Source organism: Calidris pugnax, unplaced genomic scaffold (genome assembly GCF_001431845.1).
Source record: "Calidris pugnax isolate Ruff unplaced genomic scaffold, ASM143184v1 scaffold19, whole genome shotgun sequence".
NCBI lineage: Eukaryota > Metazoa > Chordata > Aves > Charadriiformes > Scolopacidae > Calidris > Calidris pugnax.
Genome location: NW_015090775.1, coordinates 4265814 through 4293470, shown reverse-complemented (window position 1 = coordinate 4293470; position 27657 = coordinate 4265814). Strand labels below are relative to the sequence as shown.

Sequence of the window (27657 nt, the reverse complement as noted above, 5' to 3'; positions counted from 1 at the left end):
AATCAGTTAACTTTGCTTTTAATTTCCTAACATCTGTACCTTGCATTTCCTTGTGATTTCATATTTCACAATTCAATTTCTCCTTTTTATTTTAATCCTGTAGACTTTCTCAGGGAACTAACTCTCTTTTTTGTGTTGTCTTTCTGCTGAGCATCCAAGTAGGAACAAATCCTGTATTTAGGAAATGCAGTCATCTTGGCACGAAATGTGAGATGATGCCTATATATTTCTTGCTATCACATTTTTCCTACAGGTGCTGAACAACTCTGTTACTGCACTTCAAATGATATTTTCACACCACAGACTGGTTTGTTTTTTTCCTCATTTATCAGTTTTTTCTAAAGAAAACAAAATATTTCCATGATAAAAACCTACTGTGATAAAGTCAGGCTTGTATGTAGTTATAGGGAAACTCTATAGCAGTCAGGAGAGGAGTGCTGTTTCTTTCAGGTTTCCACCTATACGTTTAGAAATGTAAGCTCCTGGGTAAGAAGAGATACACAGCATTTCCTGAAATGGCAACTCACACTTGGGGTGACTGTCTGTCAAGATTTACCTGCTTCAGAAGAAAAACGGAAATTGTTTTTAAAATGAGCCATTTTTCATGTAGCTTTGGGTGCTGGTCTCCTAGTTGCATTTATGCAGCAAGGAAGGTCAATAGGACAACCGTAATTTCATTTAGAAGGGAAGTAATTTTTATAATGTCCTGCAGAGCAAATTTCACTTAAATCCTCTAAAATTCAATCCTGTCTCATGTCACACATGGAAGTATGAGACTGATATGTTTTCTTGATGGTATATTTTTACTGTGTAAGTAATGTGTAAGATTTAAAAGCTGAGGCTGAATTTCTGTCTTTGGTATTTCACGGTTGTTTTGATCCCATGAGCTCCACTGGTGTCTCTTCAGGAGAGGCAGCAGGAAAGTACTGAGAAGAACCTTCTGTGCATCACCTGCTCTCCGAAGACAGCACGGCTTGCCCTCAGTGAGAACTCATTCTTTTTTCCAAAGGCAAAATTTGTGCTGCGTGGTCTTGTTTTTTTCGAAATGTGGCATGTGACAGAATATTTCCTTATTTAGCACTCAGAGCCTTCTATCCAACCACCCAGCCTTCGGAACTGAGGAGGACTGGTCAGTGTTTCAGCACTTCAGCACTTTGTCGCCAGCGACTCTCATCATATGGCTTTTGGTGCAGGGAAGAAGAGAAGAAAGCATCAGCAATGATGTTCTCCAGGCTCTTGCTTGTTCTCTCTCTGGTTCACAGTGCTGTGCAGCTGGTGGGTAAGTGCCGTCCGCTTGCCCCCTGTAAAGGTGCCTGTGACAGTGCCCCCATGTCCTCTGGCATTTCTGTGTGCTTTATGTTTCTGTGGCAGTGCCTATACGTACATTATAGACAGACAGATGGGGAACCTTTTACAGGCAAAGGCGGGATCTAGCTGGAAAAAGAAACAGACAACGAAGGAAGCAAAGACTGAATTCTTAATGATTTTATTCATACATATTGGCAATATATTTTCAATAACCCCAGAGGATCAGATCTAAGAAAATCATAAAATATGTTTAAATGTTGTTTTTTTGGTTTTTTTTTTGTTCTTGACTTCTGTGTTCTGATTCTTGAGCTGTTGGTGTCTGGGTAATGATTAGCAAAATCAGGCAGGAAAAACTAAAGGAGTGGTGAAATCTGGAATTATTTGTAGGATGTGAAGATCTTCTCAGATAATGTCTGTGTAATCCTGAAAGATTTAGTGCTTACAGAGATTATTTTCCCTCACTCTTTTGAATACACTCACTGAATTCACTGGCATTGATAAAGGAGATAAAGTAAAATTTGTGTGAAATAAAGTTGGATTAAATTTAGTAAAGTTATTGTAGAATTGCAGTGACACTATTAGTACCGGTCCTTTAGCTGCACCTCTATTGTAGATGTTAAACAGGTGGCTTTTAGAGACCTGAATGTTTAAGATTAAATCCTTTTAGCTTTGTAACTCCTCAGTAAAACTGCCTCAGAGTATGTGCTTTGGTTGGGTTTGGTTTTTTTTTTGTTGCCCATGGTAGACTAGAATAGCTGTTTTCAGTGTACTGTATATTATCTAAATTGATTTAAACTTTTTGCACGCTTTTAAAATGAAATTTCTTTAGATTTTTAATTACATTTTAATTATATATGATACCTAATGGTCAAGAGATGTATCAGGGACCAAATCTGATTATGAATCCCACAAGCTTTGGAAGGAAATTCAACTGGGTGGGTGACAAAGCACACCACAAAGCAGCAGAGAAAATTGATAAGCATGATTCACTGCTGCTACTGATAAACTCACTGTAGGACTGAAATTAGCTCAGCTACTTCTCCTTCATATTGGAGCCAACACTGTAGACGTGATCAGAGAAACCATCCCTAGAACAAGAGGGAATGTCTTCAACCTGCAATAGGGTAGGTTTAGACTGGACATTAGGAAACAATTCTTCCCAGAAAGAGCAGTCAGACACTGGAATAGGCTGCCCAGGGAAGGGGTTGAGTCACCATCCCTGAATGTGTTTAAGAGTCGTTCAGATGTGGTGTTGGGGGATATGGTGTAGGGGAGAACTTTGTAGAGTGGGGTTGATGGTTGGACCCGATCCCAAGGGTCTTTTCCAACCCGAATGATTCTATGATTCTGTCTGGAGAGCTGAGGACACAATTCCTGTTACAGGTGGACTTTCTAACTTCCACCAGCCTTTCAACATTGCCAAGTGTTGGTCAGACATCACTACTATCCAGTCCTTGTTATTTTCTCAGCCTGCGATTGGTTTCCCAATGTCATTCCCATTTTTACATTACAATGGCTCAGAGATGTTGCAGGTCTTGTTTGTGAGCAAGGCCAATGAGCCCAGAGTACCTCCTGTGAGGCCCAGAGGTGTTCACCCACATTTATATGTGTGGATTTGAGAAGGGAAAGACAAATGGCTCAGCAAAGATGGCTGTGACCCCACTAGGAGACCTGTAAGGTATGGCAGGGTGAGCAAAGTTTGTAGAGGTCGGAGGTCTACAAAGCTGTGCAGATGGAGACAGGGTGATGGTGAGGGCAGTATGATTGAGGGATGTAAATCAGTCCAACAAGCTGTGCCCAGCTCTGCTGATGCTGCTGACTCTGCAGTATTCTGCTAATCCACACTACGGTGACATATAACAAAGAAATACATATTCTGTCATCTACCTTAGTGCTTTTTAATCAGTAAAATTGATCTTGCGTTGGACTCTGTTCAAAACCGTCATGTTTGTGTTTGATACAAATGCAATGACTCCTTGTTCTTGTGAATGGGAAGCAGAATTACATCACATATCCCCCAGATATATATATATTCTATATTAACCATTTACTTTCTATTTGTTTGTTTTACAGACACTGAAATATTTTTAATATATAATAAAGCCCACAAGGTCTGCCTCCAGGCTTCTGTCGTGCAGTCAGTTAGAACTGCCACTTGCCATCAAGACAATGAATTACAAAAATTCAGGTGGATCACTGATCATCAGCTTATGAGTGTGGGGCTGAACCTGTGCCTGGGGGTGCAGTCGAAGGAGGATCAGGCTGTGATCTCCCTGTATCCGTGTAATCGAACGAGTGAGCTCCAGTGGTGGGAATGCAGAAATGAAAGCCTCCTTGCAATCCAAGGAGAAGATTTGTTTTTCAGCCCTGGTAATGGAGAACATGATAACGTTTTGTTAAAGAAGGGACTGAGTGCAAAGAATAATTGGAAGATCTATGGGGCCATGGATGTTTTGTGTTCCCAGGTTTATGAAGGTACAGAAAATGGATTCTTTCATCCTTTGCACCTTTTCTTGTGAGTGTTACAGTGTTTTGAATCTTTTGATTCAAAACTATTTTGATTCCGTTGGTGAACATCAGAGTTTTAGAAAATCAGTATATTGAGGGACTTAGCCTTGAACTTAATATCATATTTATGATCAAGTAAGTATTATGTACAGAAGTATATAATAAAATATACACACTATTTTAGTGTATGCATTATATTATATTAGTATTAAAAGTATTATAAATATTATATATTAGCATTCTTTAAATATTTCTTATATATTACCATATATGCACACACATATTTACTCTTATATTACATAGAAGTAACAGTCTAAAGTCACCATACCTCACCATACTGTGTCAGTACATTGTTAATAGAGAGTATAAACACTAATAAGTTTATTGTACAGGAACATGGAAATTAAATTATGTTCTCAAGAAAGACAGACAGTATGGGAGAGCTGAGAAAGGGCTTGAAGTACCGGTGTAGGTGGAGGAAGTGTGGCTTTTGTGACTCAGCAGATGAGGATGCTCATGGCATAATTATAATAACCAGTGTAATTACCCTTTATGATTAGCTGAAGTCTGATTGTTCTAATGTCTCTCCCACATCCAGAATGAATGGTCTAAAAACCACTTCACAGGATATATGAAATGTTAATCCCTGAGCCTTGTGTGTGGGAGCTGCTCCACTCCATGTGAGATACTTCAGTGGTCCCTGGAATAAAACCAGTGAAAGATCTGACGTTTACTTTTTCCAGGAAGCAGGACATCTATATATTAGTTCCTTCTTTTGTGCATTTTATATAAATCTTAACATTGTTTAAAATAGTAGTATCTTAGCCCTGGAGCTTTATTAACAGTTTGCAAAAGCATCTTGGTCAGAACAAAAATATAGTTGTAGACCTCATCTATGAAATATTACTTTACATCAGAATAGCACTGCTCTAAAACATGTGTCAGAAGCTTAAGTCTGAAAAAGCGTTGAATTTAATTTTGTTATAGTTATGGGAAAGGTAACATGGGAAGCACTTTGAGATGCAATTCAGCCATTAGCATAGGCTTGACATTTTTCAGCTTACATTCATTATCGTTTTCGATACTATCTTTATCACTTTGTTTTCTCAGAGACCTTTACACTGCTAGGAAATGCTTTTGGGGCACCCTGTGTATTCCCTTTCCTGTACAATAAGCAGTGGTATGCTGAGTGCACGGCCGCTGGCCGGTCGGATGGCCGGCTCTGGTGTGCAACCACCCCAGACTACGACACGGACCAGCGATACGGGTTTTGCCCATCAAAAGGTGAGTTACCAGCTCCCACACAGTTCCCCTCTGTGTGATATTGGCAAACCAGCTCTAGCAGAGTATGAATATCTCTATAATAATGCACAGTTTACAAGAATGTATTTTAGTATATGATGCGTTGCCACGTGCTGCAGCACTCCTACTACATGTTGAGTAAAGACGTGGAGAAAAGTGTGTTGGAAGAGTCAAACAGCATGCAGTTCCCACTAATTGTGGTGGTGTTGCTGAGCAGCACAATAATTTTGAGCTCATCACTGTTTCCTAGGCAGGATGTGTGCTGTCGCCGTTGTACAACCCGTCTCTGAGGACACCCATTGAGATGGATGTTGGCACAAAAATGAGTGCTGTAGGAAGCTTAATGATGAAGCTAATGTTTAAGTCTGTATGATTCTCTTGTCAATATTTTTTTTTACTTAAGTGGAAGGTGATCTTTTATCCATGATGTTTTTAAGCCCTCTTCATATTGCCTGGAAAGCAATCTTTCTGCCCCTCCTGACAACTGCCTCCCATCCCTGGCACTTCTCTACAACTTCAATCACTTTCTAGTTACTCCGGTTGATTCAAAATATGATTTTGGAGTGGTTCAAATCCATAGTCAAATATGCTTTCCAGGTCTCTACAAAGATACCTAGGGCACTGAGCCCAAATGGCATGTGACATAGGGTCAATGAATAATTTTTAAAGCTTTTGAAGGCCAGTCCCAGCTCTCAGTTCTTTTAATTCAACTTCATGGTGGCTTGGGTGAAATGTCAAATATCTGATTCAATTTTGTATTGTGCTTTACTGAGCATGTATAGATTTTCAACAGACCAAAGAAGCAAAGATAATTGGAAGAGGAGCACGGTGCAGCACAGCATCATTGCTGTGCCTGGGATTTTCAGCTGTGTGACAAGCATATCCAGGAGCTCTTTGCAAGAATAATATTTATCTAAGATGCTAAATTCAGGTCTAGAGCTGGTCCTCACAGCTCTCATTGGAATCTGTTGTCCAGAAAGAGAAGGAGATATTGTGTATCTTTTTTTATATCTAGGTTTTCTGCAACAGAACTCCATGCAGTATCCTTTTCTATGCAATTGCTTCCTTTGTAGTAATTCCTGAACTATACACCTTCACGGAACCGGAGGCAGCATTTGCCAGCTCTACCTGTCAGTTTACAGGCCTTAACTGCATCCTTCCCCATCCCACTTGTATCATTTTGAGTGTTCTTGAAAGAACAAGCAGAGATGACATTTAATGAGAATGCCATGCGTAACGAGAACCTGCAACACCTTTTTTCTGGGGGTGAGTTACTATCACCCCCAAATAATTATTCTTCTCCACAGATAAAGACACCACCTGGACGACAGATCTGGTAACAAATGTCCACTACCAAATCAACTCCCAGTCGGCTCTCACGTGGCACGAAGCCAGGAAGAGCTGCCAGCAGCAAAATGCTGAATTACTGAGCATCACAGACGTTCATGAACAAACGTACCTTAAGGGTAAGGAAGCCAAGCAAACCCTGACTTACATGCAGGATCTGTTCAGTCCATCATCTCACCTAAGGACTACTTGATACGGTTCTGGCAAATGTCTATGGGCCTAAATATGCATCAGCAAGTAAAAATCTATGGGCCTAAATATGCATCAGCAAGTAACAAAATCTTTTAGAATTTGCAGGTTCGACTCAAAATCACTGCCAAGTTTTGACAGAATTCCAAGTATTCCAGCATTCTGCAACTGTAACAGTTAAACTTTCTATTTAAAAGTGTTATCTTATATTAGAACTTCATTGATATATTGTATTTTTTAAAAAGAGGAAAAAAAATGTGAAAGTTAAATGAAAGTTTCATTCTTTGGTCAAAAGCAGCCTTTAAAAAATAATTGAAAATAAGAGAAAAGGTATACTTTTGTGCCAAAATAAAGATGTGGTTTGTGTCAAATGCAGTTTGACATCTAAGTTTTTCATTTGTCAAAGTAAAAGATATCAGTTATTCACAGAGCCCAAATCATGTCTGTACCTAACCATGATAGCTATAGAAATGATATGGAAAAAAGTCTCTCTTGTTATTTTTATAGATTAATTTAATTTCTAAGAGCCTTAGTATTCTTGTTTCTACATACACGGTTACCAATATTTCTACTTAAATAATTCCAATCTTGAGAAGAATTTAGGCTATTCTGCAGAAACCCTTTCATTCCGAAATTATTCTGTTGCATCTCACCTTTGTTCATTTTGCATTAGGTGATAGAATGAGAGAGATTTTTTTCTTTTTACGGTAATCAAAGCTTTGGCATATATCGATTTATCAGCTACTTCAGTATCTAAATATAACTGTAGTTAGATATTTAACGATTGTAAGTCTTCCTAGAGACACTATTAGTGATTATTTCTAATAAAGAAGTGATTTATAAAATCATTTATCTTCTTTTGGTTATTTAGAGTTAACAGAAGGTATAGATTCTGCACTGTGGATTGGACTCAACAGACTAGACTTGAAGAGAGGATGGGAATGGATTGGAAGCAGCCCTTTCCGGTACTTAAACTGGGCTCCAGGTAGCCGTGATTTTGATTCTGTATTCCCAAAGAAAAAAATATACACACCTCAAATACTGCTTTAATTTCTATTATCAGATAGATATACCATGAGATATGGGCATGAGAAAAAGAAGGAATTTAGCATTAAGCCACCAAAACAACATGTGTTTTAGCTTTTCTTGATTTAGCTTTAGAAAAAGTTTGGTTTGGTTTTATAGCAATACAAGCCAGAAACTTCTACGTATTGCAAACATATCTTAGCTCTGAAAGCAATAATATCTTCCCCAAAAATATACAATCTCCCATTTCTCATCTCTAGCCACAAACTGTGAGTGGGCCACATGTTCATAAACAATAGATAGTCCCACTGCTGGAGCCCTACCTCAGTTCTTACCAAAGCTGGGAAAGACGTGATCTTTGGGGCTGTCACTTCAGCCCGGAGTGATTTTAGATCTTAGAGCTGTATTTGCCTTTCAGAAAAGTTAACTTTTTTTTTTTTCCCCCCTGTACCTTTCCCAAAGGAAGCCCCTCTCCAGGATCTGGAAAACTCTGTGTGGTTTTGAATCCTGAAGAAAAAGCAAAATGGCAAAATATGGAATGTGATCAGAAACTTGGTTATGTTTGTAAGAAAAAAGACTTTACGTTGGTTTCCTCGGGTATGTTGATATACATCAGTAATTAAAAGTAGAAGCTATCATCTGAATTGCTCAGCATTCACATTGACAAGGAAGAGTAGGAAAATTTTAGTATTTTTCTTGTTAATCGTATAAAAAATAATTTTTCTTGTTTCTATGTTTTACTTTTTGCAATCCTTGCACCCTTACTAGGTTGATCTCCTGTCCCATAACACATAGAATGAAACAAGTAAAGCAAAGAACATGCAGCTTCTCCTGTCTGTCTGTGGTTGATTAGTCATATCTCCTCTTCGAATATACACACTACTAAACATGACAATGGAGAATAAACCAAAAACTGTTTTTCAGAAGAGGGACTTTAGCAAAAAAAAAATCAAAAGGAAGATTGACACATTGCAAGCATAAAAGATAGTTTAAGTGTTTGTGTTTCCCTATGCATATGTCTAGTTGTAAATCTGTCTGACTTCCACTCTGTCAATATATTTAATCTTTTAAAAATTTGTAAGCATTCTATATTAGGTGTAGACAATTTCTAGTTTCTCTTGACTGACAAATAAGTACTCAGTAATATAGAAGCTGCTAAAATTGATACAGTAATTTATTTTTTACAGACATTTGTCTATATAAAAACCTTAGAATTTGTATTAAATAATATTTGTATTAAAAAGCCTTCATTTTCCAAGCTAAAAAATGTCAGATCTAGAATCATATGTATGTCCGCTATGTTTTGTATCCATCATTTCCTTATAATGAGAATTTCCGAAGAAAATTCTTAGTTTAGAACTTTTGCACAGAGTAAGTGAAAATATTTCCGGTGTTGTGTCCTTTCCATGGGCATTTGAACACCTCTAAGACACTGACATTTGTTCTTAGGTGACATTGGGCCTGCTACTTGCCCAGAGGGATGGGTGCTGTATGTAAATCACTGTTACAAGATCTTCAGGGAGACCAAAGGATGGGAAGAAGCTTTGACCTCTTGTCGGAAGGAAGGGAGTCACCTGGCCAGCATCCAAAGCCTTGAGGAGCACAGCTTTATAGTGTCTCGGCTTGGGTACAGTGAGTGTTTCCATGGGGGCTTTTGCCTTTTTCTGCACATAAGAAGTACCAGCTAGCTGAACTGAGATGTAATAATTGGATTAACGTGAAACTCTGCACACAAAAGGATCTGGAAAACTCTGTGTGGTTTTGAATCCTGAAGAAAAAGCAAAATGGCAAAATATGGAATGTGATCAGAAACTTGGTTATGTTTGTAAGAAAAAAGACTTTACGTTGGTTTCCTCGGGTATGTTGATATACATCAGTAATTAAAAGTAGAAGCTATCATCTGAATTGCTCAGCATTCACATTGACAAGGAAGAGTAGGAAAATTTTAGTATTTTTCTTGTTAATCGTATAAAAAATAATTTTTCTTGTTTCTATGTTTTACTTTTTGCAATCCTTGCACCCTTACTAGGTTGATCTCCTGTCCCATAACACATAGAATGAAACAAGTAAAGCAAAGAACATGCAGCTTCTCCTGTCTGTCTGTGGTTGATTAGTCATATCTCCTCTTCGAATATACACACTACTAAACATGACAATGGAGAATAAACCAAAAACTGTTTTTCAGAAGAGGGACTTTAGCAAAAAAAAAATCAAAAGGAAGATTGACACATTGCAAGCATAAAAGATAGTTTAAGTGTTTGTGTTTCCCTATGCATATGTCTAGTTGTAAATCTGTCTGACTTCCACTCTGTCAATATATTTAATCTTTTAAAAATTTGTAAGCATTCTATATTAGGTGTAGACAATTTCTAGTTTCTCTTGACTGACAAATAAGTACTCAGTAATATAGAAGCTGCTAAAATTGATACAGTAATTTATTTTTTACAGACATTTGTCTATATAAAAACCTTAGAATTTGTATTAAATAATATTTGTATTAAAAAGCCTTCATTTTCCAAGCTAAAAAATGTCAGATCTAGAATCATATGTATGTCCGCTATGTTTTGTATCCATCATTTCCTTATAATGAGAATTTCCGAAGAAAATTCTTAGTTTAGAACTTTTGCACAGAGTAAGTGAAAATATTTCCGGTGTTGTGTCCTTTCCATGGGCATTTGAACACCTCTAAGACACTGACATTTGTTCTTAGGTGACATTGGGCCTGCTACTTGCCCAGAGGGATGGGTGCTGTATGTAAATCACTGTTACAAGATCTTCAGGGAGACCAAAGGATGGGAAGAAGCTTTGACCTCTTGTCGGAAGGAAGGGAGTCACCTGGCCAGCATCCAAAGCCTTGAGGAGCACAGCTTTATAGTGTCTCGGCTTGGGTACAGTGAGTGTTTCCATGGGGGCTTTTGCCTTTTTCTGCACATAAGAAGTACCAGCTAGCTGAACTGAGATGTAATAATTGGATTAACGTGAAACTCTGCACACAAAGACATGCAAGAAGCCAGAGGTTCAGTGCTATTAGGCTGGTGCAGGAAGACATGCAAGAAGCCAGAGGTTCAGTGCTGTTAGGCTTTCTGCTTCAAAACTGTTGCACTCTTCTGTGCTACAACTTGCTCTCAGTTGAGGCTAACTCAACCACCTTGCCTTGGCTTTGCTTTGCATGAGGGCAGGAGGACAACAGTCATCCCAGTGAGAAGCTTTCTTCATGAAAGGATGGCAAAATATAACTTCCACTTTGAAAGAGTGCTTTTTTTTTTATGGAAAACCAACACACTTTGTACTGCTTTTTGTGCCTTTGTGGAACTTACAGTGTGGCTGTAGGTCATTCTCTGCACCTTGTTGGTCAATCAGCACTCAGATCACCAGGTTCGCAGGTCTCTGCAGCAGTGATGGAAGAAACCTACTAAAGAAAAGTTATCTCTACCAGTTGGAAACAACTGGCAAAGTGAGCCCAAATGGTTTCTGGGCAGTAATTGAGAGAGTTGCCTGGGCTTCCTAAAGAACTCTACTCAAGTCATTGGATTTAACATGTCAGTGTCATCTCACCATGGCCTTTTTAATATCCCTGGCAGAAATGTGAGGAGTCTGTAGATGTTACCCCTGTTAGCTCTTTTGCTTTTTTTTTTTTTTTTTCATGGTTAGAGGTAGTGAAAGCCCTGATTAACTGCTGGAATGAAAAAATAAAAGATAGTCAAGACAGAAAAAATTCTTTCTTGAGGTGTTTATTTTTCTGCTTAATGTCCAACCTTACAAGGAGATATTTTTGGTTTCTTATACTTTTTGATTCTGATATCATATGCCAGTTTAGTGACTACTGAAGAAATTGTGAATATCCTTCCATATCTTTATTTCTCTCTTTATCGTTTTTGTGAAGCCTGCCTAAATTTACATTTCATTTTCTCTGCTTTCATTTTGTTAAAAGTGTCTAAAACCATAGGATCATACACTGGTTTAGGCCAGAATGAACCCTGGAGGTCATTTGGTCCAGCCTCAGCTTGCAGCAGGCCCAGAATCAAAGTTAGATCCGGTTGCTGACAGCCTTCCCCTGCTGAGTTTTGGATATTGTCAAAACTCTGACTTTACTTATTGCCTGAAGAATTGATCTTGGGTTTGGGGGCTTGGCTTAGAGGGGTTCTCTGCTTTTTTCATGTTCTTGCAAGAAGCTTATAAACATTCACACTGCAAGTTACATAAAAACTGTACTTGAAACAGAACCTAAAAAAAACTATTTACAGTTCTATCATACAACCACAGTGTATTAACATTAAGATAGTTATTTACTCTTCTCCCACTGCTATGAGGAGGAGAAGCAAAATTTTCTGATCCAGTGCAGGGATGTCATTGCAGCCTATTTTTCCAAAGCATACTGTCTTTACACTAATATCTATGTGAAAATATTAATTTATAAGATGATGATGCAACAAACTAAATAATTTTATGTTTTATAAATTTATGAAAAAGATTATATATTCTAGACCACAAGGGTGCCATGAAAAGGACGCAGGGGCACAAGACATCTTTTCTAGTTTTGTGTTTGCATGTTTTAGAGCAAACAGACAAGCTGTGGATTGGGCTGAATGATCATAAGGTTCAAATGTATTTTGAATGGAGTGATGGTACGCCAGTGACATACACAAAATGGCACCTGGGAGAACCATCCACTACAAACAACAGGCCAGAAGATTGTGTACTGATCAAGGGTCAGGTAACTTCAATTCAATACATATTTTATTTTAATATCAAAACTATCTTCTTAACAAAAGAATGATGCTCCCCACTATTTCAGCAGCTGGCTAAGGCCAGAAAAAGGGATGTGGAAGCAAAGGATGAAACTCAAATATAATCTTTCATTAAAAAATAAAGTAAAATAAAATAAAAGCATTCCAGAATCACAGAATCACATGGGTTTGGAAGGGACCTCTGGAGATCATCCAGTGCAACCCCCTGCCAAAGCAGGGCCACCCAGAGCAGGTCCCACAGGAACGTGTCCAGGTGGGTTTGAATGTCTCCAGAGAAGGAGACTCCACCACCTCCCTGGGCAGCCTCTTCCAGCGCTTTGCCAACCTCAAAGCAATGAAGTTTCTCCTGATGTGTAGCTGGAACTGCTTATATTCAAGTCTCCTGACACTGACCCTTTAAGTATTTATAAGCATTGATCAGATCCCCCCTCAGCCTTCTCTTCTCCAGACTAAAAAGCCCCAAGTCCCTCAGCCTCTCCTCATAAGGGAGATGCTCCAGGCCCCTCATCATCTCTGTAGCCTCTGCTGTCCCCTCTCCAGCAGTTCCCTGTCCTTCTGGAACTGGGGAGCCCAGAACTGGACCCAGTGCTCCAGATGGGGCTCACCAGGGCAGAGCAGAGGAGGAGGGTGACCTCCCTCCACCTGCTGCTCACACTCTGCACACATTACTGCAACACTGGTGAAATTTTCTCTTGACCTGAAAGTCATCCATGAAATTATTCGGTAAAATACACCAAGTTTCCAAATGTAGTTTGAGTACTTTCTCCTGGTCCTTTTCCTCTGATGGCAATGGTGGCATGTGGTGATCCCTGCGACCTCCCTCCTGCCTGCTCGTTTGCCCATCACTGGGTGACACAACTGCCCACGCAGAACAGGTTGGGGACTGTCTCCCCACACCCTGTCTCATCACTACCAGCTGTAGCCGTACGATCCGTAGCCCTGTCTACCATTTCACTGAGTGTGAGCAGATAGATTTTTGTAATCAACTAGGGGGACTGGACAAGGAAAAAAGTTATACTTGTTTCAAAATGAAAGGAGAAAGAAGATTAATAGTCTTCATTATAAAGAGAGATATCTATTCATTTTCTTTAGATTATTCACCTTAATCTCATTGTTACTTCATTCTTTTTCCTGCTTCGCAGTATGGATATTGGGCAGACTATGTCTGTGAGAAGAAAGCTGGTTACATTTGTAAAAGAAAACCTAAATCACAAATAGCTGGAGAAAAGGAAATTACTGATGCAGGTTGCAAAAAAGTAAGTACATAGGAATGGAACAACAATTTCCCAGATCAAACAAGTACCTCGTCTCAGAATCTAGAATTTTTTGAATTATTTATATTATTTACATAAAGAATTATTTTTATTATTTATTATGAAGTTTTGATCTCTCAGTTACTTTAAATTGTATTAATCTGTTTATAGAAACAGCTTAGAAAGAATCTGTGATTTCACTGCAAAAGATTTCTAATTAATAATGATTATTGTGTTTCATTCATTTTTAAATGGTACAGCTCACTTACTACATGATATCACAATTATTTTAAAGTTATATGGAAATCCTGATATCATGTTACAGGGCTGGAGAAGATATGGGACCTACTGCTATTTTGTTGGACACGTTCCAGCAACATTTTCAGAAGCAAACACCACTTGTGAGGAAGAAAAAGGTTACTTAGCCACAGTTGAAAATCGGTATGATAATGACTTTTCCTTTGCTTTTGAGTGGATAAAAGTTGTATCTTTTAAATACTCCTGGAATTACTGCTCAATTCTAACAGAACCTCAAACAGCAGATTATCCAATTTGCAGACAAAGTCTCTAGTTGAGCAAAAAAAATGTGTTAGTTTTCTTTGTTGACTTATCCAGTGTCAGAATCCCACCATAAGATCCTCTCTGTGAGTCTGAAGCAAGGAAAAGGAGAAAAACGATTCATAGCAGATTAGACAAGTAGGATTTAGATTTCATTTGCATCATTATGATCCCTTTTACAGGTACGAACAAGCCTATTTGACCAGTCTTGTTGGGCTGAGGCCTGAGAAATATTTCTGGCTTGGTCTCTCTGACATGGAGGTCCCAGGCACTTTCAGGTGGGCCAACGGTGAAGCCGTCTCCTTTACACACTGGGGTGCAACAATGCCTGGTAGGTGCTGTGACAGTGGGTGGTGGGTGCTCTCTGCAGTTGTGGTCCCCATTTGGGCTTGCATTGGCAATGTCCTCTGCATGTTATGCTTTAAGCTTTCAGTATATTTTACAAGAAGTGGCAGTTTTCAAAACCCATCTTTTAATTTCAAAGGAACAATTGGAACTGCAGTTCTTCATTAGGACATCTGATATGTCTACTCATAAGAATAACCTTTTGGCTCATGTTCAGAAAGATCAGAATCTAGAAAATTGCCTTCTTTCTGGTAAACAGGAGTTACAGGCAGCTCCTGACACTATCCCACAATTATCTCTAGTGGTAATATTAGCCTGGGAGGAGAGTTTGAAACAGAGCAACTGTAATAAGGATTAGAATTAGAATTACAAAATTAGCATTACAAAATTACAATATGAAAAATTATTATAACTTTTTTTGTTTTTTGTTTTTTTGTTTTTTTTTTTAACTTGGGGTGCTGAGAAAACTACATTCATGGGATTATACTGAAATTGGGCAGAAGCATAGGAAGCAGTATTTCAAAATGCCATGAGGGAATGTGCTCTTCTGAAGTTATACTACATCCTTTGATCATTTGTCTAAAAAATGTCTGAAAAATACTTCAGTGATGTTATAAAGTAGAAAATAAAAATTGAAAAAAATTTGCGAAAGCATTAAGTGGTAAATTAGCTGATTCTATAATAAGGAATAGGATAAAGAGGATGTGCTAGGAAAGATATATAAAATTACTTGTGTAAAGGGAGGTCATACTCATCTCCTGGAGCTCCCCACAGGAACCAAAAGCATGTACATAGGGGAAATCTAGTTAATGTTGTCTTTCTCAGCTACCAAAAGCCTTTCAGCTAATATCTGACACGGGAAAGCTCTTACATGAATAAAAGGTGTGATTAAAAGGCAGGGAATAGAAGGTGAGGGTTTTTAAATGGGGTCTATTTTTGTGGGGCTAGTTTTTATGGAGGAAGAGTGTTTACCAACAGAATCCCATAATGGTCTGTTTCGAAGCCCATGCTTTGGAAAATGTGAAATAGTGAGGTGACACCTAAAATATAACTCTGCTATTCAAGTGTTGTTGTATGGCAAAAAGGGAATGGATGCTGCTCAAAGATTTTAAGTAAGAATTTTAAAAAATTAAACTGTATAAAATACTTAACATGTTTTTGTTTCTTATGAAGGAAGTAAACCAGGATGTGTGGCCATGAGAACTGGGACTGCAACTGGATTATGGGATGTTATTGACTGTGAGACAAAGCAAAAATATATCTGTAAGCAGTGGGCAAAGGGTGCAACATCTCCACCTACTCCAACTACTGCTGCAGTCCCCACTTGCCCTGAAGGCTGGGTATCAAACCACCGTAGCAGTTCCTGCTTTAAAGTAAGTGCTTAAATAGTTAAAAGAAGCAGCAAGTCTTTGAACTGCTTGGGTTTAAAAAAAAAAAAAAAAAAAAAAAAAAGGAAAGAAAAGGAAAAAGTCAAGAAAAAGGAAGCGACGTCTTCATTTTGCAATATTTGAGATTGGAATATGGCCAAAAAAACCAAACCCAAAACATAAAAACCCTACCAGACAGCTCCAGGAATTTTCCATGAAACAGGAGAAACTAAAGAGGAAAGACAAGGTGGAGGGACTGGAGACAAGGGTAGGGAGAAGGACACAGGAAAGAAAATGAGGAATATTTTGGCCTGGGGGTAGTATAAATTGCAGCAGAAAATGGATGAAGAGGAAAGTAAATATCAAGCACCCAGAAAGACATAAGAAAAAGAGAAAAAAATTAAAAAGAGGGAATAATATACTATTTGCAAGATAATTGGGAGAGCAATGTTGAAATTCTGTATTAAAATAACTGCAAGCTTTGCTGCTTCTGCTAGCACAGCTTTTTATCTCAGATATGGTCAGTAGGTTGTGCAAAGATCCCATATTTATCTGGGGCGTGTGAGACTTAGGGAGCTAAGTAGAGAAACAGTGAAGTCTATCCACAGGCAGCACAATGCCGAAGGCAGGACCTAAGATAAGCATATTACCCCCAAAAATAAAGCATAAGGTGTCACATGAAAAGTTCATTAAACCAGTGTTTACAAAGTGTTTATCAGAGAATTTTAAATGCAAAGCTACAGATAACTCGTATTTGAAATACAACCAGTTATGCCTGATCAGGCATAGAAATGTGTTACGTGAGATATGTGATATGTGTCATATGTGATATTTCTTACCACTTTATTTGAATTAACAAGTCCTTGTCTTTTTATTATGTTTGGGTCTTTTATTATTTCTTTCACGCTCAGCTGGAATGGTATTTCCTTGCGCTCCTTTCTCTCCAAATCATCAGTTTCAGTTTTGGTCAAACTTTTCCTTGTTGTATATGAAACTACCCAAAACGTTAAACATCATATTGCAAATGTAAAGTGAGAGAATGTAAATCACCATGAGGTCTCTGTATCTTCAGACTCCTACCAGCCCATCTTGCCTCTCTGTCACAACCACTCTCCTTTCCCTTCCTCTGGAAGGTGACTTGGGCCCTCCTCCAGGTAAAACAAGTTAAAGGGTATTGTTTTCTAGCAGTTCCTTCCCTTTGTTTGTCACCACTACACTAACTAATTAGACAATTCTAGTGCAAAAATTTTATGAACAGTAGTTAATGCTATTTCTCTTACGGACCTTTACTTGGTTGTTTCTTTGCTTTATTATAACATAGATAATATGTTTTAAAGTAATCTTTCTATAGTGTTTTGGCAGATCAAATACTAAAAATAAATCATGGCTTGAAGCTCGAGATTTTTGTAGACAAATAGGAGGGGATCTGGTCACCATTAACAGTAAAGAGGAGATGAAGTTACTAATAAGTGCAACGTAGTGAGTATCTTATGTATGTTTTTCTTACCAAATTTAAGAGGTGTTTCATATGAACTAGTACGAATGCTCTTAGAAGATTTCTGAAACATATGGATTCCTCAAAAGCCAAAAAACCCGTGATAGTTTCATTATCTATTCATGAATAATTTTAACTGTTTCATGAATCAAAGAGTTGTTTCTATCCAGGAAATTAAAAAAAAAAAACAAACAACAGTATCACAATCACTAGATATAATTCAGAAATACATGAAATTGTGGGGAGTGGTATTTTTAGTAGGGTAGAAAATGTGAACAATATTTTTACTTTTGTCTCACCTTGAGGTAGTCAATGCTGAGACCATTTTCTGAATCTGTTAAGGCCTTTCCTAAGAAAGCAGAACATAGAAGAAAAATACAATATCAACACTATTAAGCCGATAAATAAGCTATTGCCACCGAGCCATAGAAATATTAGATATTTCTGTGAGGAACATATGCATCTGTATACCCTTCACCAAAGATATGCCAAAAATATGGCAATTATTACAACTTCACTGCACTTTACAATTCATTCCAGAAAGATTAATGATATGTTTTTGGTTGTTTTTTGTGTTGATGTTTACACACTGCTCTGTCTTGTAATTTCTGTTAGTGGCAGCAGCTGTAGCTTTGAAAGAGTTTGGCTGGGTATATTTTCCTTGAATCCAGATGAAGGATTTGCCTGGAGTGATGGCTCTCCAGTGAGTATTTTCATTTTTTTTATCAAATTTGTTTCCTTAAGATGTTTTGGGGTTTGTAGAAGAGCTTTTTGGGTTTTTATTGTTATCTTTTTCAAAGAGAACACTAGTCCTGAAAACATTTACATGGCTAATAACCTTTATTATCATGAATAAAATCACAGCAACACATTTGAGTACATGGAATTCATCTGTATCTTATTATGATCTGTAGTGTTCTTCATGACACTCCAACATATTTTCTTTTCCAAGAATATAATATGAACACATAATGTCACAATACAAAAATTGGTCACATCAGACCTGGCATCCTGCCTCTGGCAGTGGCCAGAAGTATCTTAAGAATTAATAAAACAGCAAGCATATTTCCCAGTGTGCTCCTGCATCCCCCACTAAGTGACGGTACAGGGTCTTTCAGAACCAGATCTCACATCTGTAGTCTTTTTTATTTATTTCCATTAATTGATCCACTCATCTCTCAGGTCCATGTAAATATCCACAAATATGTGAAAAGTTCCTGCATGATTCCAGTGCTTATTACCTTCCCTTTACTCCTACTCTCTATTTCCTATTTTCTAATCCAAGCAAGGACATTTCCTCTTGTTGCATATTAGTTTCCTTAAAAGTTTTGGGAAAAGATCTTGTCAAGAACTTTTTGAAATCTCAACTAGATTATATCAAATGGCTCTCCCTTCCCATAAGGATGTTAGTTTTTTCAGAGGTAACTCCGCTGGGTTTGTAGGACATGACTTCCCTCCCAAAAGCCATGCTCCCATCCTGATTAACCTCAGGGAAGGGAAGCTGTGAATGCTGAACTGATGCACGATATGGTCACTGCCACTGGACAACTCTTGGACAGTGTAATTTTGAACCAGGTCACAGATGAAGAAGTGAAAAATACCTTTTCTGTGGGTGATTAGCAGAAGTGGGATGGAGAGGGGAAGTTCTTAGCTATGTGGAGTTCATTAGAAACAGTCCATTTGTCTGTTTCTATTCTGGCTGTGTCTAGGGCTTCAGGCATGAGCAAGAGGAAAAGCCCTCCATGGCAAGACAGACTGCCTGATCAGTGGCATCATTGCCCCACTGTAAAAATTCTCACATCTATAGCACACTATATTTGCACCTTTTTTAGTTTTTTTAGTCAGAGACAGTATTTCAGACAAATCCAGTTTGTTTCTGTTTGCCAATGGAGAGTAAAACTGCTGAAAGAGATGAAAAGAATAACAAAGATGATTTCTTCTGTAGGTTAGGTACACAAACTGGGAAGCCAGCTCAAGAAATCCAGGAGGACGCAAGTTCTGTGGCTTACTCAATGGTGCAAGAGTCTCTAAATCATGGATTCTTTCAGTCTGTGAAGTACAGCTTTACTGGGCTTGTCAAATAAAAAAAGGTAGATTTAGTCTTCTCTTTAAGCAAGAAGTTTAAATAACTTTACAAGTAGTTGCTTCTTAATATAAGTTGCTGGAGAAAGACACAAAATTTTGAAAATTACTTTTTCCAAATGGAGATCAAGAGCATTTGGCAATATTATATCAGTTAGGATTTTTCAATGACAGATGATGAAAATAATTTACATGTATTTCTTCATGTAAATTAAGATGTATAAATAAGCCATGTGTTTGCAAGTGTTTCATAGATTGCAAACTTTTTGAATATTAAGAAGGTTTTTTTTTGTATGCTTGCAATGTAGAGGGTAAGGAGTTGTGAATTCCTTACAATACCAGCTTATACACTAACACAGATAAACCTAAAAACTAAGTACAATATGGTTAAGGACAATGGATGAAACTGGCCTGGAGTGGCATACACTAACACAGATAAACCTAAAAACTAAATACAATATGTTTGTACACCAAACATATTCTTGCCTTGAGCTTTCACTGGATTTATGGCAAACTATGGGCAGTTAAAAGGGGTTGGAGGAAGTGATGGGAGATGGATGGTATCAGAAGGGTTTGTTTTGCCTTTCTGCAGCCCTCCAGCCCCACAGTGATGCTGAACCTTCCCGAGCTTGCCAACCCACTGCCATTTCCCATGGCATGGGTAGCAGCCTAGGCACATCACTTGCTGGGCAGCCACAGAGAGCTGCACAGCTCTGGGGGTGCCAGCTTTGCTGCCTGGCACCCACCAAAGTTTTGGAAAGTATTGAAACATTTGTGAGACTTTGATTCTACCAGATCAGACTTTTTTTACCCCAAAGAAAAATTGTTCCTGTAGAAAAAGATCTGCTGCCTGTAGAAATTATATGAAGCCATTTCATACAAGAAAAGACATCTGTTGGTACGTTTGGCAGCTGACATCAAGGCTGGTCATAACTATAACAATATGGTTAAGGACAATGGATGAAACTGGCCTCCAAGTTCTCCTTTAATATTGTTAAGGATTCATCTGTTATTGGAGAAGAAATGGTTCAAAGCAGTGGCATTTCGTCTACTGTCAGAACCAGAAATAACTTACGGTCAATATATATAGTCACATTTCCTTTTGCTTATGAATATTTGGTACTGAGAGAATTTTTTCATAGATCTAAAGTAAATCTAGTGGAAATTTTCTCCTGTTTGATAAGAAGACTGCTCTGGAAGATTATGGTATGTCTACTTATGGATCAGTAAAGGGTCTGTAAAGCCAAAGGTTAAAGTGTTTCAGACAAATCTATGGTGGCTTACAGACTGGAAGAGCAATTTTCCCTCATGTTGCTCTGCACAGGAATGTGATCCAGCCAAAGCTATGACTTTGCTGGTACAAAACACAGCTTATGATACAACATTATAAGTAGATGACCATGCAAGTTGAATAATGTGGTGCTGAAATGTGTGCTTAAGCCTGCTTTCTAGTCAATGGCAAAAGACTGCAGAATCTTCCTCTGTTCCTTACTCTGCTCTTTGCAGTAAGTCACCAGCTACACCATAAAACGTGCTACAGAGAGATGAGTTATGCCTTCTTTTCTCTTGTTTTGCAGGAGTGCCATTAAAATCTGAACCAACTGACACTTACGGTAGGGTTTTATGTACATTTACTCATCGTGTTCGTTATTTTTTATCTAAATTCTTATTCTAAAATGAGCTTCTGTGTTCTACAGATACAGAATTTAAGGCTGCCTTATTTATCTTCCAGCATATAAAACCACTGCAGATGGATGGGTCATATATGAAGATAAGCTGTATTTTATCAGCAAAGAAACTGTCTCCATGGAAAAAGCCCAAGAGTTTTGCAGCATGAATTCTGCAGACTTGGTTGTTGTTAATAGTAATAGTGAGAGGAGGTTCCTACAGAGAGCACTAAAAGAAAGTGTAAGAATCAATACAAACGACCTAAAGTAGAAATGCTTTTGACAATCTACTCACAAATCTTGAATTGCCTCAGCAGTAGAGCCATCAGCCTTTGCACTAACAAAATCTTCATGAGATGAGATCTGTGAAATTCCCCCTAAAAGCAACCTTTTGTCCCATGGGATCTGGTCTCTCCTGCTCTCCACCAGCCTAGTAGGAAGGGTGATGTGGGAAGGTGCCATCTGTGCTGGCTTGGGAAGTAGTCGGTGTGAGGTGGAGACTTGACGTTGGCATGAGATGGTGCTGCAGTCCTGGAGGGAGAATTAAAAATGTGCCCCAGTTTTTGACTCAAGATCTGCTTCGCTTCTACCCCACCCTAAGAACGCAGCTCTGATGCTCCAGACAAAAGCTAATCAACAGCACATCCATTTCTGCTTGTTTTACTTCAAAGTTGGTTTGTTTATGGTTGTTGGATTTTTATTTTTTTTTAATGAAAATAATATCTTTCTGCTTTAGGAACAATCCTGGTATAGGTCAGGATACTTCATTGGTCTAAAAGTGAGTCTTGATAAAAAGTTTAGGTAAGTTATGATGATCGCTGCAGCTCTCAATACATAGAAACAAAGACAGTATTTTTTGTAGCTCAAGGTTCTAAATGGGTTGTTTTCAAAGACTGAAGGCCATTGCATCACAAGTTGAAAGCAGAGCAGAGTAGTCCTAGAATACTTTAAAGTCCAAAAGTTTTCCCCAAAAAGAAATGGAAAGAGAACATTTTTTCTTGAGTAAAAGAGGGCAGCTGTACCCTCCATACACACTTTCTCCAGTTTCTTTTAAAGATTTGCCCCATGAACCGGAGTGACACTTTAATATGCTGTATTTTATACCTATAAACACACATATTTAAAATATGATCCATACTATAAAGCCTAGCTTTCTTATGCTCTTTCTCTATATATCATAGCTTGACAGAGGGTCCTCCAGAACTACAAAGATGTGGACAATAAGTACAAAAACTGCTTCTGATAGAGATTTTTATGGTAGCCTCTGCAAGCTCCTGTTCCAGGAGAAAAGTCAGCAGAAGTCTATAGTGCAGTAAAAGTATTGCAAACAAACCCAACATAGAAATAAAGAGAAATCTAAAGTAAAAGATACTTAAGAGCGTGATACTGACACTGGCTGCCTTCCCATCTGCTAGTTAGAACATATCTGGGAGGTGAAAAATAAGCTTCTAACCTTGACCTTGAACACGTTTAGAGGAGATTTTAATTTCACGTTTCTATTTTAATGCCACTGTTGACCGTCTGTAAATCACTAACATTGAAAAGGGCAGAAGAGGAGTGGGGAGACAAGTTGGTAGTGACTGAGTCAGTGCGCGATTCTAACCTCCAGATTTAGGACACAAATTTTGGAGACAGAGCAAACCTTTGTTTGTGGGTCCTGTGACTCCTTTATTTCAATCAAGTATAACATCATCAGCAAGAGATAGATGAGGGAGCTGAACTTGCTTCCCACTTCAGGCTGAGTGACCTAAGTTCTGAAATATTGATTAAAATGCAGTTCCAACCTCTTCTTCCTTCAATGGCAATGTATGACAGTAAAATCATATAAGCATAAAAAAAAATTGTCAATCTTGATACTTCAGAAGGGCTGTTTTTAAAGCTGACAGACTATCTATTAGTTTCCAGACACAAGATTTAAAGGAAATAACCTATGGAGATAATTCTCTGCAGAGTAAAATCCACAGAGAAGTATTTTTGTCCTTGGTTTTATCTATAAAAACATCAGGAATGCTCAGACTGAGGAGGATGATATTAACTAGATGATGCAATGAAATCACTTAAGATAATAAAACTTTTAATATTCTTCTATGTATTATATATTACTGCTAACTGAAAATAGTTTCTAATATTAAATGATGTCTGGTCAGTCCTGCCTTTCAATGGAAAATATGCTTGGTGCGTTCTTTTTCTATTTTGTAACCACTATTTTACATAAATTTCTTCAACTTAGAATAATCAGGTAAGGAGAGGAAAATCTGACAGTCCTTCCAGTTTTAGCCAGTTCCCATTAATGGGTCTTTTTAATTGTGAGATGATAATTAGGATTCTTATGTCACAATGGAAGTGTATTAATTAATAATTAATTGTATTTTTTTTTCTGTAAGTTGGATAGATGGAACTCCAGTAACCTATGTGGCTTGGGCCCCTAATGAACCCAATTTTGCAAATAATGAGGAAAATTGTGTGGTAATGTTGCCAGACCAAGGTAAGCAACAAGGCTAAACTATTAGATTTTATTTGTCTCTCCTTGGGTTACAACTGATGCTGTCAAACATCTGCTGTCAGTTGCCACACAACCTTTCATGGCTGTTTCCTGCAATTCCTTTCCAGTGGCAACAAGATGCCAACTGGATGCCAACATGATGCAGTAACCGGTATAACTATCAATCATGGAAGAGTTTATGTCCTTAGAATGGGGAGATTTCAGTACCATGTGTAATTTAATGCGGACGTCTGTGTCTGGATTTGTAACATTGACATTGCACCTTTTTACTGGGCTTTTCACTACTACTCTTAGTAACAAGTTGAGTGGGGTCTCTTTTCATTCTGTATGACAGCTACAGGAAATAGGGTTGAAGGTAGGAGCAAATGAGGGAAGGAAAGAAACAATTACATCTAATGACCTAGGACTCTCTTACGTGCTTAAAAGTGCTCTTACATGTAAATATCTTGCAAATCCTAGAGCTAATTTTTCCTCCTGGTTGCATTTCTGCAAGTTAGCTGAGGCTAACGGGAATTCAGTAATAGACGTATAAAGAAATCAATCTCTCAATTTATGTTTTACAAAGAAGTCACTCAGCAATCCAGCCTGAAATTCTACATTTACATGAAGACACCAAGAACAAGATTCACTCTTTTAAAAACATAGGCATCTGGTTTGATTGGGATGCATCCCTCCTTCTTTAGCTGTTGATCCAGAAAGAGGCAGCCACCCTACCGGTCCCTGCCGTATCTACTCACTCTGCAGAGGTGGCTCAGTGTTCCTGAACTTGCCTCAGATGATACTAGAAGTTTACATGTGGGCAAGTGAATCGGACCGTAAGGGAAGCATTAAGCTTGAGCTGATGCCAAAAGGTAGCTCATGTGAGCTCTGAAGTCTCACTATAGTCAAATGGAGATCTCACCTGCACAGCCAGCGTTGCCTGAAGAGCAATTCAGTTCACTGTAGTGGAGTATTTAGTTGCCTACCTGTAAGTGACTGTAGCCACCCACAGTGTCCTAGAGTTAGCCCAGCTGACTGTAAGCTTCTCACAGGAAGGGCCATAGCTTTCAGCTTCCTGCAGGTGCCTTGCATGGCATCTCAAACAGTGCTTAGGGCCTCTGTTTAGACAAATGAATCCTGCCCTAGCTCTCTGTTGACTATAACAGAGCAGAGGGGTCAGATAGTTCAAATTAAGCATAAGGGGCTACAGCTGTGCTACTATTAGAGCTTCAACTGGCTCATTCAAAGCTGCCGTGGTTACTTTTATTTCAGATCAAACTGCAGCCTGAAACATAAAATACAGAACATTGTGTTCTGATTAAAAAAAAAAAAATATTTTTTTTTTTTTCCTTTTTTTCCTGTAATTCTCTACTCAGAATCTTTGGGGGGTGGGGGGCAGGGAAGAGGAGGGTAGGAGGGAGAGAGGTGTGTGTGTAGAAAGTAGAATGAAGTTAATTGATGACCAGAGCATTTCTTCTGAGTCACTTACCCTTTTTTCCTAGTCTTTTATTCTTTTTTTCAATTGCTAGACAGTAGTCCAGTAACTAACAGTGCTGAACAGCAAAGTCCATAAACATGTTTGTAAAAAAATAGCTGAGTGCATAAATGTAGTGCGTAGCTCTTTTACACTCTTTAATGGTGTGAAAAGTAGAGATTAGCCTCTTACTAACTCAAAATTAGAAGTGATAAATTATTGTTACAAATACTATAACATCTTGACTTTATTATTCAATCTATTTTTAGGCTTGTGGAATGATATAAACTGTGGTTCATCCAATAGATTTATATGTGAAAAACGTAACGCTTCTATTAATTCAACGTTTGCTTCTCCATTGCCTCCTGGAGGATGTCCAGAAAGTTGGCTTTTCTTTAACAACAAGGTATGTCAACAAGTATTTTCAGTAAATCTTGTATAGCACTGGAAATGAAGAAAAGAACTGAAAAAAAAATGTTTTTTTTATGATTATAAAATAAATGTGGAGAGCAATTATCCAGTCAGAACATTCTGGCTGGATGGCTGGGCTTTTTTGCAGGTAGCTATAGAACTTTGCAGAGAAACATAGTAAAAGTAAATGTGTGCTGAATAAATTTTAGAGAATATAGTTTACATAGGCTTAAAATACACTGTTACTGTTTAAGAAAAGCCTTCCTCCTCCTGTCCTGTTTTATGTATTTATTTGAAGAACTTAAATTTGTAATAGTCAGTCTTGAAAAAGAAGTTCTTCAGGTGGAATGATTTGATGAGAATGCATTTGAACAATCCCTTTGGCTTAAACCTCAAAGCTTTGAGTTCAGAAAGAGGATGCCAAACTACAATTGTTCTCATAATAGTTTTATTTTCAGATATGGTCTAGAAGTTGTAACAATTTGAGTTGAAGCTCCATTTGCCAAAGTTTGTCTGCTTTACATACACTGTGCTACTACTGCATCCTCCAGATGTTAGGTCAGCTTTTCAAAGGGTATTTCATATGCTTTGGAGAGATGAACAGTTATAACCACAGTCATTAGAAGCAGAACAAGGCAGAGTAGAGATCATTCACTGCAGCTGTGTCATCCAAAGCCACATTTTCTTGGTTTTAAGTTATCCTGTAGTTACTGTGGGAAGCAGGAAGATGAAGATGTGAAAAGGGATTATGTACTTGACATCATTACAACTGGTTCACACCTTGTGCAATGAGAGGGGCTAAGTATCTACCTGGGTAGACATACATACTTTCTGCTCTTGAGCTCTGATTTCTTTTTCTGGAGAAATGTACATTCGATAGTTGACATTAGTCACATAAAATAGTTCCCATCTTTGTTAGTTTGAATTAAGTGCTTGGGTTTTTTTCCAGTGTTTCAAAATATTTGCTTCAAATACAACAAGAAAGCTAATGTGGCATGCTGCACGAGACACTTGTATTGATTTGGGAGGAAACCTGGCTACCATACCAAATGAAAAAGTGCAAGGTACGTATGTGGGCTCTATTGAAAGAAAAAATATTACTCTCCCACTAAAGAAACTGCTGTGTTCTCTAAAATAGATTACAGGATTATCTGTTGAAAGTTGCTTATTAGCCAGGTCAGTTTATGCTTGGTTTAAACTCCAAAGTGTGAAATAATAGCTAAATTATTGTATAGAAGAAATAAAGTGTGTGTTTCTAGTTCTTTCAGTGCTCAGTTTTCATGAAACTTCCAATCTTTTTTGAGTACGATTCCACAGATCCCTCGAACTAACAGGCATCTGTATTTTCTCTCTCTCTCACTGGAAATATGATTTGCTGGAATCCTGTGTGTGCATGCACAGTGGGGAAGGGGACTTTTTCAAATTTTCTCCAGAGCTTTCTTTTTGGCTATTTTTTTCAACCCTAATGCTTGTGTAACATATGTTTCTACAGATGCTTATCTAAACATTTAGTTAAAGGCAGATGGGCTCTGTTGTGGGAAATGTTATCCGTTTAATATGGCCCCAGTTCTGGGCTTTTGCACATTTTTCCTGTTTTGGGCAAGTCTAGATAAGCTTTCCTTAATGAGAAATCTTTGCTTCCCTCCAGCTTTCCTCTTGTATCATTTAAAGGATGCCATGACTAATGTTTGGATTGGGATGAATGATATCAACACAGAGTCCACATTTCTTTGGACAGATGGAAGCACCGTTTCCTACACCAACTGGGCTAATGGTGCACCAGAAAAGAAACAAAGATACTATGACTATTATGACTTAGAAGTGTTGACTGACATCGCTGTGGAGGTACAGGAAATTTAAGTAATATCTTAGGCAGCTAGATGATTTTGCTAAAAGGGGATTTACAGCAGCAATAGCAACATGCCAAACAAGGTTTAGCGAATCGCTGGATAACCATTCCAACACAACATATTTGGCAGAGGTTCTGAAGAAGGAGAGGGACTTTGTGATTTCCATCTGACCTACTGCAAAATACTGATTCTATAATCAAGCCCGGAGAGGCATATATTACATCAGTTCCCCCACAAACTGCATT

The 27657-nt window shown here is 38.1% G+C and overlaps 1 protein-coding gene across 1 annotated transcript in view; it reads left to right on the top strand.

The window, feature by feature from the left end:
- Positions 1-646: 646 nt before the first annotated feature.
- LOC106890335 (macrophage mannose receptor 1-like) overlaps positions 647-27657 on the top strand; it is a 37306-nt gene continuing 10295 nt past the window's right edge. The window contains exons 1-23 of the mRNA XM_014946093.1: positions 647-983; positions 1079-1279; positions 3382-3783; positions 4927-5100; positions 6426-6584; positions 7526-7639; positions 8143-8277; positions 9130-9312; positions 12237-12394; positions 13571-13684; positions 14007-14122; positions 14422-14570; positions 15758-15957; positions 17303-17430; positions 18062-18149; positions 19392-19536; positions 21106-21141; positions 21261-21436; positions 21932-21996; positions 23580-23680; positions 25421-25557; positions 26512-26626; positions 27211-27407. Of these exons, the coding sequence (XP_014801579.1) occupies positions 1219-1279; positions 3382-3783; positions 4927-5100; positions 6426-6584; positions 7526-7639; positions 8143-8277; positions 9130-9312; positions 12237-12394; positions 13571-13684; positions 14007-14122; positions 14422-14570; positions 15758-15957; positions 17303-17430; positions 18062-18149; positions 19392-19536; positions 21106-21141; positions 21261-21436; positions 21932-21996; positions 23580-23680; positions 25421-25557; positions 26512-26626; positions 27211-27407 (3153 nt within the window). The 5' untranslated portion in view covers positions 647-983; positions 1079-1218. The remainder of the gene's footprint in view (positions 984-1078; positions 1280-3381; positions 3784-4926; positions 5101-6425; positions 6585-7525; positions 7640-8142; positions 8278-9129; positions 9313-12236; positions 12395-13570; positions 13685-14006; positions 14123-14421; positions 14571-15757; positions 15958-17302; positions 17431-18061; positions 18150-19391; positions 19537-21105; positions 21142-21260; positions 21437-21931; positions 21997-23579; positions 23681-25420; positions 25558-26511; positions 26627-27210; positions 27408-27657) is intronic.